We start from the raw sequence: 18351 nt of genomic DNA, 5'->3' as shown, positions 1-18351 counted from the left end.
CAATATGTGATAGCTGTGTATCACTTTACTGTGAAATAAATGTAACAAAGACAGTAATTTTTCAATTGTATCTAGTATTGTACTGGGTATTTTAAGTATCCCTTAAATAAGTGATCAACTAATCTGTTTAGAGCAAACAAAATACAAGTATACTCTGTAATACTGAAATTAGAAGTAATTCATTACAGCTTTGAGCTTCTTCTAAAGGAACTAGGAATCATACTGATGTTTATTCTCATTGGAGGTAAGATATTGCGGAATTTGTGCCTGCTTTCAGAGTAAGTGGGAGTCTGCTAATCCCCAGTAAGCGTTCATTAGTGGAAAAAAAAGAATATTGGGCAAAACTTCAGTTTGATTCTGAAAACTCTGATCTTTGGAGGCAGTCAGGGAGAGGTTTCATTTCTGGTCTGCACAGGTCATCATAAAGTTACTCCATGCTAAAGCGAGAGGTGTGTGCAGAAATAACTGTACACAGACAGTTTCCTACCTGCACTGATCTTCCTGGATGGAAAACCCATGTGGTGAGACACACTTTTGACCCAAGTAAATTAGATTCCATTGGATAAACATTTCCAAAACTACTCATTTTTTATCATTTTAAATATGTTTCTGCTTTCAGAACAGTTTCCTAAAAAAACTTATTTGGAAATATTTCATAGTGGGAATTACAATTCATTTTCTTGAGAGAGTTCACTATACCCTAGCAAATACGATAGTTTCTTCAGTGAAAATGTCACTGTGTGGGAAATTACTATCACTTTTTTTTGGTTTGTTTTACAATAAATATAGGATATTTGTAAAGAAAATATAAAACTAAAAGGTGTGATTTTTTTTTCATTTATGAGCTGTTGTGGGAGGAATATAAAGACAGTGATGTAAACATTAGAATGGACTAAATAGTGTCTGAATTGGGCTGGTAAAAATAAAGTTCGATCCCTAAAACTAACATTTTATAAATCCTTTGTATTATGTATATTTAGTATGAGTATATTTAGTTATCACAGTTACATTGTGTGCATGCTTTTTCTCTTTTTGTTACACACACAGAGCACAAACGCAAATAGATGAAAATGATACTAATTTTGAAAAGTCAAGCATATGAACATTAGGAAATGCCAGAATTGGAGTTGTCTGACATACTCTTGGGTTGCCTTGTGCATACAAATTTAATGCTGTTGTTTTTCCACCCCTCCCCAGCTTCATTCAGTGCAGAGAATGGACTATATTTCTTCAGTGATCTGCTACTAAATATCTTGTTTTCCCTTCATTGATTCATGTGTGGCTTGTGCCATTTTATTCTGCTCTAAAAGCAGAATGCTAGTTTTCCTGTGGATTTTCTATGTTGTTCATCAACATTTTTCACTGTGTGAGCATTTCAGAAACATAAATGGCTTCATTTTGACAGTACTTCTGACTTAAGGTTGTGTCATTCAGTTCCTCAGATGAGGAACGGAAGCCTCAAGGCCTCAAGGCCATGTGTTCCCACAGTTTTTGGGTGCCTTGCTTGAGATTGCAGGGACTTGAGTTTTCAATTTAGGAATTGAATCAATTACTCTTACCAAATCTAAGATAGCCAAAAGTTCCGTAATTTACAGTCAAGAGTGAGAAGTCCCAGTAGAGCAGTGAAAGTGTTTTTTATATTTTTGTAAGTTTCTGTTGTTCATGCTGTTTGATTCGCATTGTAGTTATTGCCTTTTCTAGGCCACTGCTAAACATCACTTCTGAGTGAAATTGTCCCAGATTTACACCACCATAAATGAGAAAAGGATCTGGCATGTTGTCTTTGGCTGGTTTAAATACCACCCAATGATTCTCTGTCTCTATTTGCAAGATCATTTGCAGCAGTATTTACTGTCTTGCACTATTTAAACATGAATGAAAAATGTAAATATGCAGAGCACCTGATTCTGCTGAGACATGACTTTATAACTCGTTGAGGCAAACTGGGCTAAATATGTCTGGTTTGTAAACAAAAAACCAAATGACACTAGACTGTCTCCATCAAAGGGTTTAGGTTGTTTAAACTTCTTAACAGACAGATCTTAAGGGTGGAGATCCAGAACAATTTACTAAGGAAGGGGCATGCAAAGTACATGTGTACATTTTTGTTATAGAGGGCAAGCTCAAGGTAGCATTCTTTGCATTTTGAGTGGACATCAGTGAAGTTTGTGACAGCTTTTTGTTCATGCTGAAGTCCTCTTAGTCCTTTTAAGAAATGCTCCAACCTTTGTCACATAAGGTTTATTCTTATAGAAGAAAGTCCAATATACCTAAATAACAGAAATGTTTGCCATAATTTTAATTTACAGGCTTGATTCGGTCCTTCTCATAAACTGGATCTTTGCCATGAAGTTTTGAAAACAAGGATGGAGCTCTTGAGTGTGGTTCTACTCAAAAGCAGTACAGATATCTGTAGAGGTTTTATGTGTCTTCTCTGGCTCTTGTTTCTGATGAAGTGTGCTGCAATTTTGGGTTCAAATGGGAGTTTTTCTGTGACAAGTGGCTTTGTGGTCAGGTACCTTTCATTGCTTTAGTCCAATCAAACAAGTGGAGAAGGTATAACCCAGATTAAGTCATTGTTCTTTGTGACTGGATAAGATAAGGCAGTGGGAACTAGTAAAAAGTCTTACATCAGAACAAATACAGAATAAACTACAGGCCAGTGATTTCATTAAGTTTCTAAAATAAATTCATACCTAACAGAACTCAAAGAGTGATTTTCTGCCAAAAAATCATAATCATTCATAGATGATGATGCACACCCACTGCATAGTAGTAAAAGACTGATTATTTACTTATTTCCAGAAGTAAAATTACTGCATTTTATTTTGGGAGAAAGTAAATGGTCTTTCAGGTAAGTTGACATAATTCCTAAGATGAAAGGTAAAGCTTCTGTCAGTTTCCTCAAATTACTAAAAAAGAAGGTTAGGAAGAGAAAATCAAGCCTGAGAAACTTATTCTCCCGATTTTCCTGCCTGTCTTGTCAGGCCTTGCTTTTCTCAGTCTTCACTTTTTTAAAAGCAAGGCCTCACTTTTTTTTCTAATTTGCACTGAAATGGAAGGATCTAATTTGATTTGTTAAAAGAAGCAGAATGCATATTCGCCCTTGTGTTACAAACATTTTTTATCAATTAAAAAGTTTCAGACATGAATTTCCTTTTTTGGTATACAAAAGACTGCAGTCAGCTAAACTCTCTGATGTGTTTTTGTACTGTGCTTCAGCTCTGTCTGAACTTTCAAATGTTATTTTGTCTTTAGCAATAGCTGTGTTTAGGACAGCATGGTTTTTGAGAAAGAGCAATGTAGTTTCAAAGAATGCATAGCTGGAAGAAAGATTTCACTGGCCACACTTTCAGTACAGAGTCTGCTTGCTGATTTTGTAGCTGCTCAGCAGATCAAGTGATCTGTTAAAGGAAGTACAAATTTCCTTGTGCCTGTAAGCACAGTGAAAATTGCACAAAAATGGCAGACTTTGCTCTGGAACTCTATTGTTTTTCCCTTTTATTTCACACATAGATTAATGAACTTATCATTTCACTTTGTAGAAAAGCATATTACCATGATAGTTTTCTTTATGAGTTACTTAGCTCCATTAAGATGGTGCTGTGTTTGATTCTTGCTGATCAGAAGCTCAACTTTTCTTAACAGCTTTTCCCATTGCTGGAGATGCTAACTGAGGTGAACTGTATTTAGCCTTATTAAAGTGGGTGACGTGAAGTACCTGAAAAGGGCTGAATTAATTTGTGTCATCTAAATAACTGGTGGTGCCCATCATTAAAGTTAAATGTATTAATTAATCAGATAGATGACCTCCAGTAACATTTTTCTTGCTTTTACTAATCAATTAATGTTAAAAACACCTGAGTGATAGTTATGAAAGCCTTAGTGAAGATCATTGCACACAAAAACAGTGATTAAAGATTAGTAATGGCCTCTTTTCAGATTAATTGATGGTAGGGTTAGTTTTACTGAGAAATAAGTTACAAGCACAATAAAAGGTGGAAATCATCCTTCAGGTTCATCTATTCTGTTTTACCCTGTAGGAATGGCAGCCAGGTAATGATTGATTCTGATGAAAGTGTGTGTCTGGGCCAGTCCTGCCATGATAGGTTAAGATTGTATTGCTTCAATTTGTAGTGTGCTGCAAAGTTACTGGAGCCAGAAACATAACCTGCTACCAGCTTAATGATTTCCCAAGCGTGCCCTTTTACTTCCAGCACAGTTCTTTTTTCCTTAGTGTAGCAACAGACAGCTAGACGGCTGATACACAATTTCTCATAATATAGGTTCCATAATAGCAGGAGTTCACTTCTGGCTTTTGTAGGATGATTAAATGGGCCAGATCATGTCTTCTTGGTTCAGCACGTCAGCCTTCTCTGACAGTCCTGCTGTCTCTTCTGTAGCTAGAATCCCAGGCATGGTTTTGGTTGCCAGCACATGTGTCAGGCCATGCCTGTGCTGCTAAATAAAAGAAAGGGTGGAAGATGCCCCTGGGTAGTGTACCACTGACCTTCCATACTGCTTAACTGGGATGTGCCTGGGATGGCTTAGCCTGTGCAGAGTAGCACTTTCTGAGACCGTGCATAGTTCAGGGACAGCACTTAACTGCGGAGACCTTTCTCAAAACAATATGTTCGAGATTTCCCGATTTTGTTTCCCTCCACTCTACACTGTCTTTCAACAATATTCTCACAGGCTGCATTCCCTCATACACACAACTTCAAGTAACTTCAAGTTTGCTGTTTAATTTAACAGTATAGACAGAAACTTAGACCTCTCCAAAAGACAGGAAAATACTTAGGTGAAATTTAAAATATAATTACCAGACAAATACAGATGGTATAGCAATAACCAAGCTAGCTCTGAATGAGCTACTGTGGATATTAGCAGCTGTATGGTGGCAAAAGCATGACGTTCTGGCTTCTACCCTAGCCATTAGGCTAATACAACTACCATGCTTCTGACACCACTCTCACATGCTGAGATCTAACCTGCGTAACTTTGCTCAGCCTTGCATTGGACGATACCTTTGAGTCCAAAACTGATTCTGAAAATACTGTTTCAACTATCCCCATCTTTAGAAGTCTTTAAACTCCCACTCTGCCTTCAAACTTCAGGTCTCTCAGGCGTCTGAAGTTGTGCTACTGCATGTGCCTAGAAATGCAACAGTCTTGACTGCACTGAATAACTCAGTGCTATTTTATGCTTAATCCCAGCGTGCTTCAAAAAAGTAAAAACAAAAAAAATCTAAAAAACCGTGAGCGGCTCAGAAATGGTGTGTGTTTAGAGAACATACTTACTGTGCTACAGGATGCATGTACCAGTATTTTCTATCACTGAATGTTCAAGAACTACTTCCAGTTCATAAAGGAAGGAGTCTTAGATGAGTTGGTTGTCATCCAGACTATGGGAAGCTATGGTTTAATATCCTCCTCTGCTTACAGGATTCCAAAATTATAGCTCCTCCATTGCTGAGAAGTGCACCTCATCCTTTAAACTCAACAGTCTTTTCCAGGATAAGGATGCTTGCTAAGACCCTGTGAAAGCTCTGCCATATCACAGAGATTGAAAAGCATAAAGCTGCAACAGAATGTAGTGGTGGGGGTGCTCAGTTGTGTGTGAAGGGACATGCTTCTGGTCTTTGCACCACAGCTAGTATTTAAGCAATGATGAGATAAAGTGTACAAACAGTGGGGTAAGTGGGAACTGGAATCAGGTCCTCGCTCGCAGGGAGGGCCCTGACCTCTAGCTACAGTTAGGTGTTCCCTTGTTCTCTTTAGCCTGCTGCATCTGTCTGCATGGTGGTGTACACTCAGCGGAGGGCTGAAGAGTAGTCTGCCCAAAACAGTGAATCTCCCTCTGTCTCTTCACAAATGCCTCTACAATGCCTGTAATCTGGTGAAGCAGGTGAATAGATCTGAGGGTCCAATATTTCCTCTGCTTCTGTTCTTTGCCTCTTTCAGAACCTTATCGGGCCTCAGGTCATGTGTGATCATATCAAATTGTGGTCAGGTTTGTCCTCCTTCACCTTCTTCCCAGATGTGCTGATTCAAATGGCTTCTGCTTTGGCCAGCTCATCATAACCCTTCTGAGATGCTAATGTTACCCCAGGCACAGGATAGCGAGCTTGTTGATGACCACTTCTGCAGAGGATTTGTCTCTTTGTAGCCATCTAGAAGTAGCCATCTAGAAGTTAGGTGGTTAATCTAAACTGTTAATCTGAGTGTTCGTGATTGCCAACAGAGAAAGAGGAAATGATTCCAAGGGCAGTTTTTCCAAGATATCTTGAATGTCTCTTGCAACTTTCTCTCTATTAAGAAGGAGCTTAGAATAGATGCCAATGCTCAGATGGATACACTTTGGTGAGATGACTAACAGCTTGTCTCTTAGAAAGTCTTCCCAAATATGACAACTGATTCCTCAAATAAGTAAAACAGAGTACAAATCAACATCATTATCTTTAAAATTAAGAAATAAATTTTAAAGATAATGTAAGATAGTAAGTAAGATAAGACATTTGTTCCACTAATTTGAATGGAATTAGGGGTTTATATGTGATTTATATAGAAAACCATAGTAGAATGAATGGTAATATTTTTGATATCATGCTCGTCTCAGACTGTTTTATAAGAAACATTGTTTATTCTTCAGTGTTGCAATGGTGAATGGTTTGAAATATATGTTTAGAGCATTCAGTATAATGATGAATTTGTTTGTTTCTCAATCAGCTAGGATTTATACATACATGTTGGAGAAGTCTCGTGTCATTACGCAACCTCTCAACCAGAGTAATTTTCATGTTTTTTACTTGATGATGGATGGGCTGTCTGCTGAAGAAAAATACACCCTGTACCTCAGTAATTTGTCTGCACACAGGTAGGAAAACAACTTTATATTTAGTGTTAATATTTTTCTTATTTTAGTACCTCTTTGCTGTTGAGGTCCTTCCTCCAATAGTTAACATTCGTGTCGTAACTTTTCAATGCGCTCTGACATTATTTATTATTGAGTACCTGTTCATGACGATTTAATTCTGGAGTACATGTATACCCTCTTAGCGAGATGAGAGTCTTGGATCCATTAGGATTATTGCCTTAAAGGAGAAAAAGGAAATAAACTTCCTGGTTATTTTTCCATCTTCTGTGGACTAGAGTAAGTCTGGTTTGTTTTTTTTTTTCCCCGATGAAACTTTTTGTCTTCAGGAAAGACCGTTTTATTAAAATTAGACTTTTCTTACGGAATATGTTGATTCTGATGAAATTTCACCGATATTGTGATACACAGAAATATGTAACTGATATTTCCATTTTCATTTTGAGATTTACTTTTCCTCATATTTATTAAGAAAAACAGAAACAAAGTCTTGACTGCTTGAAACCAAGGATAGGATTCAACAACCAACACCTAAAATTAGGTCTTTGTGTGTGTCTCCACATGAGCTTGTTGTCTTGGCTCCCATTTGCAATCAAAGGAGATTGAGTCTCTACTCAGCTCTATACAGTTACATGTAGATGTGTGCTTTGGGGTGAACTGAACCACATTTGGAGTTTCATAAACTGTGATGACTATGTCCCCTTTAATAGTAAGAGCTTAAATATACAGAGCTGTATATAGACACCTAAATGTAGTACGTCTAAGGAATACACACTGCATTTGGAATACACTCCAAATATAAGTGGAAGTTTTTGGTTTTTCAGGAAATTTTGGGGATATCTCAAAATTTATTAATTCAAATTCTTTTGGAATAAAAACATATTCCCAATTTAGATAATTTGCCTTTCTTCAGTCTTCTTAGGTGATTCCTAAGAAATATTACTGAAATGAGAGAAGCCTGTTTGTCATTAATGATATTCTCTTAAATTGGCTAAGTTTATAATGAGTATAGTGAGTAACTGTAAAAAGACCAATAGTAATTAAAATGATGTAAAATGAGTGTTTTGAGTTTTTCATATCTAAGCCTTTTTCCCATGGATTTTTCTCTCAACTTTTCTATCTTCCACTCTCGATAGTACTTGAATAAAATAGTATTCCTAGATTTGGGGCCTGTAAATAGAAAGATACCACATTAATTTTTGCAGAAAAAACTTACCTGATTCTGATTTTTTCTTAAACACACGTCTTCAGACTACTGTTGTTTGGTAATGTTTTAAGCTGTTAGCACTTCTGGTATTATACAGAATGGTGTAATGCACTAGCTCTGAAGAAACCTGAGGCTAAGTTGATTTACTAAAAATGACCCACTTCAAAGGGGGAGAGGGGAAGAGTTAAATTCTATGTTGTAAATCCTTTGAAGACTTTGAAGACCAAAAGGATTCTGAGCTCGCGATCATTAATTTATTCCTCTTCTAGCAAAAGTTGTTTAGAATCACTCAGTTTATTCAGAAAATGAAACAGTTTGAAGTCACTTTGCAAGACGCTCCAACAGGAAAGACTTAGCAAAACCCTGAATAACTAGATTCATATGAACAAAGCTTTATCTGATAAGATATCTGATAAGCATCCAAAAAGAACAAAATAGTATTTTTAAATAGATGTCTGAACATTGCAGTGCCAACTCTTTAGAAGTAATTTATAGCTGAACATTTGCATAAAGCTGCTTTTATCAATAAAGCTTTGCTTTGGCTACATAGAGTAGATTGTATCTTGCATTATTGTGAGAGAGTTTGGGCCAAATATTTCTTACCTTAAACTCCTGAGTGTAGTAGTTCAGGGGGCCAGATCTTTCTTGGTTGATTGAAACTTGGTTGAAATTCAACTAGGGGTGAATTTCTACAGTGTCAAACTCATACATGAATCAGAAAGCAGGATTTGGCTTCTGTTATAAATTCATGATTTCTGGCTTAGTCAAATTTTGATGAGATCATATCATTCTGGTAACATCAATAAGTGAATTTGTCATGTTTGCTTTAAGCAAGTGTAATCTTGACTCTAATAGCAAATTTAATTAGATAACAGCCCTTTTGAAACTATAGGTGGTTCACAGCCAACCGTTTTTTGATAATTTTTCTGTTCCTCTTTGCGTTGTTTAATATTGCACCTTTATGTAGAAGACTGAACAATCTTAGTAAATAATGGCTATTAAGATCACAAGATACCCCTATTTTTTCATTCTTTGCTTAAGCCATTGCAATATGAGAAATGAGACATAGCATTGTTTTTTTATTCTCATTTTAAATAAAAGTACCTTAAAGAGTCAAAGTAGTATTGTCAATAGTGGTTATTGTTAGACTTGATGCTGTAAAAGGTGAGAGGTAGTTCATGTATTAAGCAGTATATAAGCCTGGATTAAAAGTTAATGTAAATAACTAAAAGGGGAAATCCCTCCTCTTTGGAGTCACTGAGAGTTTCAGTAAGGCTGGGGTTTCACCCCAATGTGTAGGGGGAGTTGTTAGGTTGTAATTCTGTGGTGTTTGATGCTGTCCTGAGAGGGAGCTTGAGCTCAGAAACTTGAATGTATGTTCTTGCAAGTATTATGACTGCTTAAGGCAGCGTATGAAGACAAATAGCTGGCCACTTTCTATTGAACCTATATACAACTACGATCTTAAAGTAGCAAGCCATCTAAATCTATGTAGGGAGGAATCTGAATGAATACATCTCCCACTGTATCTGCATGTGGATCATGATGGATAAAGGCAGAAGCAATTCCTGAAAGGTAAGATAATTTTTCAAGATTTAGCAGGGGGAGCATATCAGAAATGGAGAGAGAGTGTCTTGAAAGGGCAAGTCAAGGCTTTTTGATTGACAACAACTACTCCCATGTGTTCATTACATTCAGAAGCTAATTTTTATCAGCAGATCCTTGATTGGAACTTCCAAAGTTTCTATTCATTCGATGTGTTTCAAAAGAACTGCAGAACTTTGTTTATCTTGATGATGATGTGTAATACAGAGAGATTAGAGATTTGAAGTTATAGTCTCAATTTGCTCTTGATTTACTCTTGATTTTTTTTGCTAGTTGTAGATACAGTCCGCGACTGTAAGCATTGCTTTTCTGGCAGGTGAAGTTAAGCCTCATAATAAGAGTATGTACTAGCTTTTCTAGCACATTAAGTTTAGCCTCATAGTTACAGTAGGTACTACCTTAGTGATGAATCTTGCAACCAAAGTGAAACAGAGAGCAAAGAAGAGAGGTGCAAATGGTGATAGAACAGCTTGTAAATGGTGTTCAACTCTGGTGAAGAAAGAGTACTAAGAGGAGAGATCAGAAAGACAGGAAAGACAAAATGTGGGAAAAATCTTACAGAAAAAAGTGGAAAGACCTGCTTTTATTATTATTACAGACCAATTGCTTCATATTAGCATTGATATTCCAAAGCTGTAGTATATATAACAATATAAGTCTAATATAATATAATATAATATGAATAATATATATAATATATAATCTAATATAACAATATAAGTCTTCGTCTAATAGGTATATGTAAGATACTCAAACATACTGTCATTAAAAATCATGTCATTACATTTGTATATGTATATTAGAAACATAGCTTAAGACTACTTAACTATAGAAAATGGTTTCAGAAACAATGGTGGGTTTGGCAGCTGTTCAACTTGATGTCACCATTTTCAGTTTAAACAAGGTTGCTAGTTCTCCTAATTGATTGTACTGTTAACGGCTTTTGGTAGCGTAGGCAAACTGATACAATGCTCTCAGTATTGCAAGGTGATTCTGACAGATGTTTTTTGAGTCCTCCCTTGTAATGCCAGATCTTTGTCACCCAACATTTATAGGTTGAAATATACTGCTTGTAAATAAGCTGTATGTGTCAAACTAAACAACTTCAAGCTGGAGAAAATGTTAATATACACATTCATGCAGAAGCTGGGCTACGGTCAGGGAGTGCATTTTGTGTTTGTATTTTCAGACTCTGTTCCCAGATGTGCAAAACTTTCCTTCCTCCCACAGAACAATGATGTGCACTGCAGTGTGTGCTCTCTCTGCCTGTGCTGTTTCTCCCACCCCTTAAAAAGCAGTGAAACTCTTCTGCAACAATAGCTGTAGATGAGTTCACAGAACTGGTGTATCTTCTTTTACAGTTTGTCAGTGCAGGTGCCCTCTTCACTGTCAATAAGAAAACTTTCCGTTAATTTCATGTATAAAGTAGTAATTTTAGTGAAGTGATTGAATTTCCCATTAAAATCTAAACTGATCAGAACCTCTTTGCTTGATCATTGAGGAAATCATTCCCAACTCTAAAGGATAAGGTTAATCTTCAAAAGGGGCTTAGAGATTACAGTGAGGGAAAGTGAATGGTATAGAAAAGATCCCAGTAGACATTTTTCAGAGGCATTAAGTGCAAAGCCTTATGTCTGATTTTTTGTGTATTTCCAGCCATCATCTTTTCTAACAGGGACTAACACAATGTGTGCAAAATGGTGATTATTCTAACATCGTCCATATTGATCCCCACCCTTCCCTTCCCTCACACACAAGAGCTCAAGATGAGAATTTTCAAGACTGTGAGTGGCCGCTTACTCCAACTTTCCCCAATTCAACATACTTAGGAGGCAGCGTCTTTGTTTTCTATCTGCTATAGATATAAAGCCAGGAAGACATTGCATGTTTCCATGCCTTCTCTCTTTCTTTTCTTTCCTTTTATCTTTGGATGCCATTTTTCTTTCCAATCGTTTGATTATTTTCTCATTTAAAATGCAACAAAAAGAAATATCAATCTTGAAAATAACGGTTTTCCATATCTGTGCCATTTGTCTACAAATGTAGCTGTGGCAGTCTAATGGTACAAGGTAAATTCATAGAGAAAAGTTGTTTTTTTAATTAGTCCCACATAATTGGAAAAACAGACATTTTAGGGATGTTCCAATCCTCTGATGTTCCATGCTCTTTCCTTGTATTCAAGCCTAACAGATCGCTGTTTTCCTCATAGATATTCACTTTGATTTAAAATTTCAGTACCCCCATAAAGCCCAGCAATGTCCATAAAAATTCACAGAGGTGCTTACACAATACCATTTTGATCCCTTTGCTTCACAAATTACCTGTTGCTGATATCTGTGTCTGATGACTAGAGGGAAATCCAAACAAGTGTTAGACCCATCTTACAAAATTGGTTGGATCTAAATACTGTGAATGAAATAACTAGATCTGGAACGGTTACATCAGATTTTCCCACGGGTGGTAGTCCTGCTGGAAAAATAATTTCTATACAAAGAGCCAAGTTACATCACTCTACCAAACTGCCATTAGACTTGGTGTGCTGAAACTCAGCATAAGTTAGTTATACTGAAATTCTCAGTCTCACCCCAATAAAGTCTGGTGTTGAGGCTCTATGAACTTCACTGTTGAGGATCAACTTTGTTTTAAAACCCTGCTGATAGAATAAAGCTCCAGGCAATTAGGAAAGTGGCATTCATTGTATTTAAATTTAGCAGGAAGGTGAAGATCAGACTCAGAGATTCCTCAGCTTTTCCATTGTGGGAGGTATGGGCACGGGAGGGGAGAAAAGCTGTGATAGGAGATGTGAGGCTTACCATCCCTGCAGCTGAATGGCCATGAGGGTCAAGTCCTTGTAGTTCTACTTGGCCAAAACCCCTTCCTAATTCTTCTGTGCAAATAGTAGCAGCCTATCGTTTCTACATTTCTTTAAAAATTATCTCTTCTCAGACACATCCAGAGAAATCACACTGGGTGAGACTTTTGAACCTTGAAATCATTCTCAAATGCTAGCAACAGTTTTGCTAGGCCTCCTTCGAGTCATGAGTTTTCAGTACCTTGTCCAGGATGTAGGCAATTCTGTGTAATGGCCGGAGAACAGCCGGGGCAGGCGCTGCCCTACGCAGGCAGAAGAGCAGGGAGCCAAGGGTGGCAGTGGGGCAGGGCCCTCACCCTCCTGGCACATCCCTATGGCACCCAGCAGGTCCGGGGATGATCAGTGGGGTCAGACACTACCCGGAGAGCTGGGCAGGGCCATGGGGATGGGGACAGAATGAGACCAGGCCGGGACATGAGCCCACAGGTGGGCGTCCGGGGGTTCTGTGGCTGGGCACAGGCATGGCTGACCCCAGATCAGGCCAGGACCAAGGCCCAACACGTGAGCTCAAAAGCCGCTTCTGAACCAACGGGGGTCCCAAAAAGGCTTCTTGCACAGCCCAGGCAGCTAAATCCTTGAGGGGGCGGAGGGCGTGCAAGACCTCTGCAGAATCATAAAAGATCCTTCATCAGTTTTTGATGAGAGTTAATGAATATCTAATTCTTTCCCACATTATCAAAAAACAGTTAAATCTTCAAAGTTCCCTATTAATTGCTCTCCTTTGCATACGTATATTTTCTTCAATATGTGTATTTTCTTTAGCATATCGCTTGTAAACTTGTACTTAACACTTTCAATATATGGCAGCTCTTGTAGCAACTGTTGAGCTAATGATTTGTACTTTGTCTGTCACCCCTAAGATTTTTTTGCCATGGATCTTTTGGCATTTAAGTTCTTAGTAAAGATCTGAGTGAAGAGGAGAAAAAACTTGAACTGGTCTCCCACTTCCTTTTCCTTTCCCAACCTATTTTTTATCTTGCATTAAATCATAGAGATAACTTTTGTTTCTACTTTCTTTGTTCATTTTCCTGTACTTAGCATTGGCCACCCTACTAACACATGAACCAAGACCTTCAAAAATTAGAAGTGCATTTGATATTTTACAGAGGATAAGGAATTTTAAAGACTGGATGACTACGTGCAGGTGATTCTCAAGGGCAGTGTCTGAAATTTATCATCTTGCTATTATCCTACTCCAACATACTTCTTTTGTAATGAATGCTGAGTAGAACGTTAATTTTCAAATTATTATACTGGAATTCTAGAAGAAGTTTTACCTTGCCACAAGTAACTCTGGAGCACTCTGAGAAAGTTATCTGTCTTTGGGTATCCAAGCTAAATTAAATTTCATATCTAATACAGTTGAATTCTTTTTTTTTTTTTTTTTTTTCTGCTTGTAAACTTTTTGCATAACAGCTGAGGGGTTTAGAGGTGAAGCTTCTATTATTGTGAAATAAGATTTATGAGACATTTTCTGGAGTCATTAGAATCTTTAAAAATATTTCTCAGAGGTTCAAAAGCAATATATGTTTTCTTTACTTTCTTGTATCTCAGGTGTCTCAAAGTAATATACTTTGAATTTATGTGTGCATGCACATATATAGACATACCGAATGTATTTATACTCCACTTTTTTTCCATTTCTCTCCTTCTTCCCTGTTCTCTCTTCTCTTCCAAAGGTCTCTTAAATTGGAAACAAACATTCAAGTTCTGGTTGAACAAGTAAATATGTATTTTTTTGGTACTGTGCAAGTTTTCCTGTCCTAACTTTATTACATGCAGCACATTCCTTTTCTCCAGAAAGCTTGCATTTTAAATACATTAACACTTACAAGACAATGCAGTGACACATGTAGCGCAAGCTATGTATATTAGCATGCCTAGACAGCAAAGGACCATTGGGGTATAAAGACTTTTCAAGCATGATTGACAAACTTTCTAAATAATGGGGTAATGTGACGATGCAGTTTCAAACACAGATTTCAAAAACTGAGGGAATTAACTCTCAGTTAATTTTGCTGGAATTCATTTCAGTACAATAAGTGAATATAGATAGGTACAGCCCTAAGTAAAAGTGAAAATAGTTTGGGTTTTTTCTTTTTTAAACTATGTGGTAGCAAATAATATAAAACTTATACACTTCAATCAGTTTACATCTTCCTCTTACGATTTACTTATATTTCAGCTGTCCAGTGTAAAGCTTTAACTGTGAACATGTTTCTTAGCTATCCTCATACAATACTACTGTGAAAAACGGGTTCGCAACCAGTAGTACTATTTTAAGAACAAGATCTGTAGATTCCGAATGAAATGAGGCAATTTCATTTACTTAGATTCCAGTGAGGTCTGACAGCTAAACTACACCAGCTAGTTATTAGAAAGGTAATGGAGAGAGGAGAAGCAGATATATTTGTCTGAGATTCTGGAGCAGGTTTAAACTTGCTGCAGTGAGTTTTATATCTATGTAACCTGGAATAATTTCAACATCAAAAGAATTGTCTAAATTTTCTCTATTGTCTTTTGCTTTTTTTTGTTTTGTTTTGTTTACTTTTGCTGCATACCATTTATTCTTTTCCTGTTTACCCTGTATTTACTGATGTCTGAATTTTTTCACTGATTTTTTTTTGAGGTCAAACCTTCTTTACTGCATGTGTAACATATGTATATTCCAGCAAAATGTGATTTTGCATTGTTCTGTTTAATGTGTTTTTCCCTGCCCTCTTACAACTTCAGCCTCCCCTTCCCTTTTATTTCAACTGGTAACAGTCTTTACCCCAGTACTCTTACCTTCTTCAATTTTCCTTTTTCTTCCTCATTCATGCAGGTTTTCTGAGTAAATAGGGTTCATGAGATTATTCAACTTGTTTTACTCTTTTTCCTTCCCAGAAATGAACAGGAATTGAACCAAAAGGAACATTTTCTTTTTCCTTAGCTCTCTTTTTGTTGACCTATTCTTTCTTTGAAATTCAGGCTCCATTAATCTCTTGGAGCATGATCTCCAAGCATCAGTGTTGTTCTTTACACTTCAAAGAAGGAAGAGTTGAGAGGCAACACCAGTAAATGGCTGAGGTGTGTGATTTGTTATGCTGGATAGTAATAATCATGACTAACTCAGTTTTGTTGAGGACGGACACCATAATATATTATGTTGTATTAAGAGACATCTTCATGATTTAAAGTGATATTGATTAACCAGAACTAATTTTATCTAATTCTAACGTTACATTTTACAATACAAGTTTTCAGATATATCTGAGATTGAAAAATACAACAATGTAATTAAGTTTGGAGTTTTTTTGCATCCAATATTTATTTTTTAAAGTGTTACTCTGTGGTCTAATTCATCTTATTTTTCTTATTCATGTAATTCACTTCTGTTCAGCCAAGCTTTTAGGCTTAGTCTCTCATATTTTAGGCTTAGACTCTCATATTTTACATCATACCTGCCCTGTTTTTTATCAGGGCAGGTATGATGTCTGGACCATGTAGGCTAAAACTTCCTCCCTAAGATCATAACTGTGCACCTTAACATTCAGGAAATAGCTAAAAAGAGTGTCAGCATTAAAGTCAGTATTGTACAGTATCTTTCTGAAAATTCACTGCATTTCCTCTATCTTAAACCCCCTCTTTCTGTGAGATATTTGTGCATAGTTGTGTCCTACAAGATGCATACTAAAAGGTTAGCACTGCAATTACAGAACGTATAATCAGGATCACAGCTTAGGTTTTCAAAACAAAACTGAAATATTCATTTGTGTCATCTGCTTTATTTTGCAAATTAAGTGGTTATTTTTCTATTTGCAGATACCTATACCTCATGCATAAAGTATACCTCTATGTTACTAACTTCATTTCACAATATTTGTTTTGAGTATCTGGCTGTGCAGTTGGTTTGAGTGGTTCATCCTGAATTCAGGGTTAGTTACATACACACCTGCACACTTGCATTCTAATTACATGTCAAGATATCCAGAACAGTATTTTTCTACTTGAAAGCAGAGGTACCTTAGCTTTGGATTTTGATGTTTAATTTATTTATTCCAGTTTCGATGTTAGCTGCTTTTGACATTACTGCTTTATTCCCAAAGGATCCTTTAAGAAAATATAGCTCCAATTATGTTTAATAATCATTAATTTACATGAAATCCAAAAATAATTTTTATTTAAAGAAGTAAAGGTAGTAAAATAAGTCTGAGCCTTAGCTCAGTGTCTTTGTCTTAGGTCCCAAGTGGACTTGTTATTTGTCTGGCTTTCAGAATAAATGCTATAGAAATTCTGCTTTGTTCGAGAGTGTAAATCTGAAACTCATATTCCTCTGGGTATTTTCTTTCATTTGACGTTAACAATCCCCTCTTCATTGTATTATTCTTCATACATATTGATTGAATAGTGGCAGAGGATGTACAGCACTCCAGTGGCAGACTCTCAGAGGTAAAGAAATCATTCATTACGATTACCTCTCTTTTCAACAACTGTTTTTCATCATAATTCTAACAAGCTGAAGGTGTAGAACTAACTATGTGTAAATGAACAAATGAGATGTTTTTTCAGGAATAAATTGTATGTTTAGAGTGGTATGGTAGAGCCAAGGCACTCCTCCTTGTATTTCTCTATAGTCGTAAAGGAACTCAGATATCTGGTAATCTTTGGTATTTTACATTCTCTCAGTGCCAGTGAGCAGTTCGGAACAGAAAAAATAACATCAGACCATATAAATCCACTTTGACTTTTGCCTTTTTATAGCTCTAGTCAGTTTACTTCAGCATGTTTAGTCTTAATCCACAAACTTGCGTTGACTTCATTTGAGTTGGCATGATACCATTTGCTACTTCTTTGATTGAGAGAGGCTTTGTCTTTCTTTTCTCCTTTGGGGTAAGCATGATATGGAAACACAAGCAGAAAATAAGAGGAGAATAATCTGTCTGTGGCATGAAAGATAAAGAGTAGGAGGCAGGAAAAAATGAAATCTGTTTAATCCAAGAGAAAGAAACAAACTTGGTAATTAAGAGCACCGGGATCTATAGAGTCTACTGAAGGCAGAACATACATCTGTCTTAGTTTTAACAGAAAACTAAACATACAATAAAACATTGTTTGGAATAAATTGCTTGAAATGGAGAAAGAAAATGCAAAAATAAATATAACATGAACCAGATGACTTTCCAATTTGTTGTGAATTCTGTTGATGAGTATCTTACACCTTAAAGTTTCTGGGCCAAGTTCAACCTTTTGTTAGAAAAAACAAAACTCCAGAGATCCATGGAAGTTATATATATATTGAGGTTAAATTTGGTCCCCTGTTGAAGAAATTAAGTGCTGACTGTTTAGGCAGCCCACCAGTATTTCACGTCAGACTGAAAATGAATGTAGCTCCAAGGGATGAAATTGCCGTAGAAACCCTAGCTTAAAAGTAGATGTGATTACTCACTTATAAAAATGGTAGAGGAGCTCATTTGGCTTTTAGTTTAAGTACAAAATATGTCTCTGCACTTTACTAGGATGCTAATCGTCTCATATGTGGGGGGAGATTCAGTGGATTCAGCTCCTGAAACCACTTAGCTATTACATTGCATAAATCTAGAGTGATAATATAGCTCTGCAATTTATATTTCAAAAGTGACTCTTAGAATCATCCTAATACAATTACTGTAGATGAATTTCCATTCAGGAATGGGTCATTTAAAAAATTGTTATTGGCATACGGAAGCCCCAGTCACTGAACCCAGCTCATCTCAACTTAATGTTAGATCTAAGAGAGGCAATAACCTCTCACCGTTGTTTGAACTTACTTTCT

At 36.6% G+C, this 18351-nt stretch overlaps 1 protein-coding gene across 2 annotated transcripts in view; it reads left to right on the top strand.

Moving 5' to 3' along the window:
• MYO16 (myosin XVI) overlaps positions 1 to 18351 on the top strand; it is a 400031-nt gene that overhangs the window by 239023 nt on the left and 142657 nt on the right. For both annotated transcript variants that reach the window (XM_072849888.1, XM_072849887.1), the window contains exon 16: positions 6729 to 6876. In XM_072849888.1, coding sequence (XP_072705989.1) covers positions 6729 to 6876 — 148 coding nt within the window. The remainder of the gene's footprint in view (positions 1 to 6728; positions 6877 to 18351) is intronic.

Source organism: Ciconia boyciana, chromosome 1, assembly GCF_034638445.1.
Source record: "Ciconia boyciana chromosome 1, ASM3463844v1, whole genome shotgun sequence".
NCBI classification, from domain to species: domain Eukaryota; kingdom Metazoa; phylum Chordata; class Aves; order Ciconiiformes; family Ciconiidae; genus Ciconia; species Ciconia boyciana.
The sequence above is the reverse complement of the archived record's forward strand: the minus strand, read 5'-3'. Positions and strand labels throughout refer to the sequence as shown.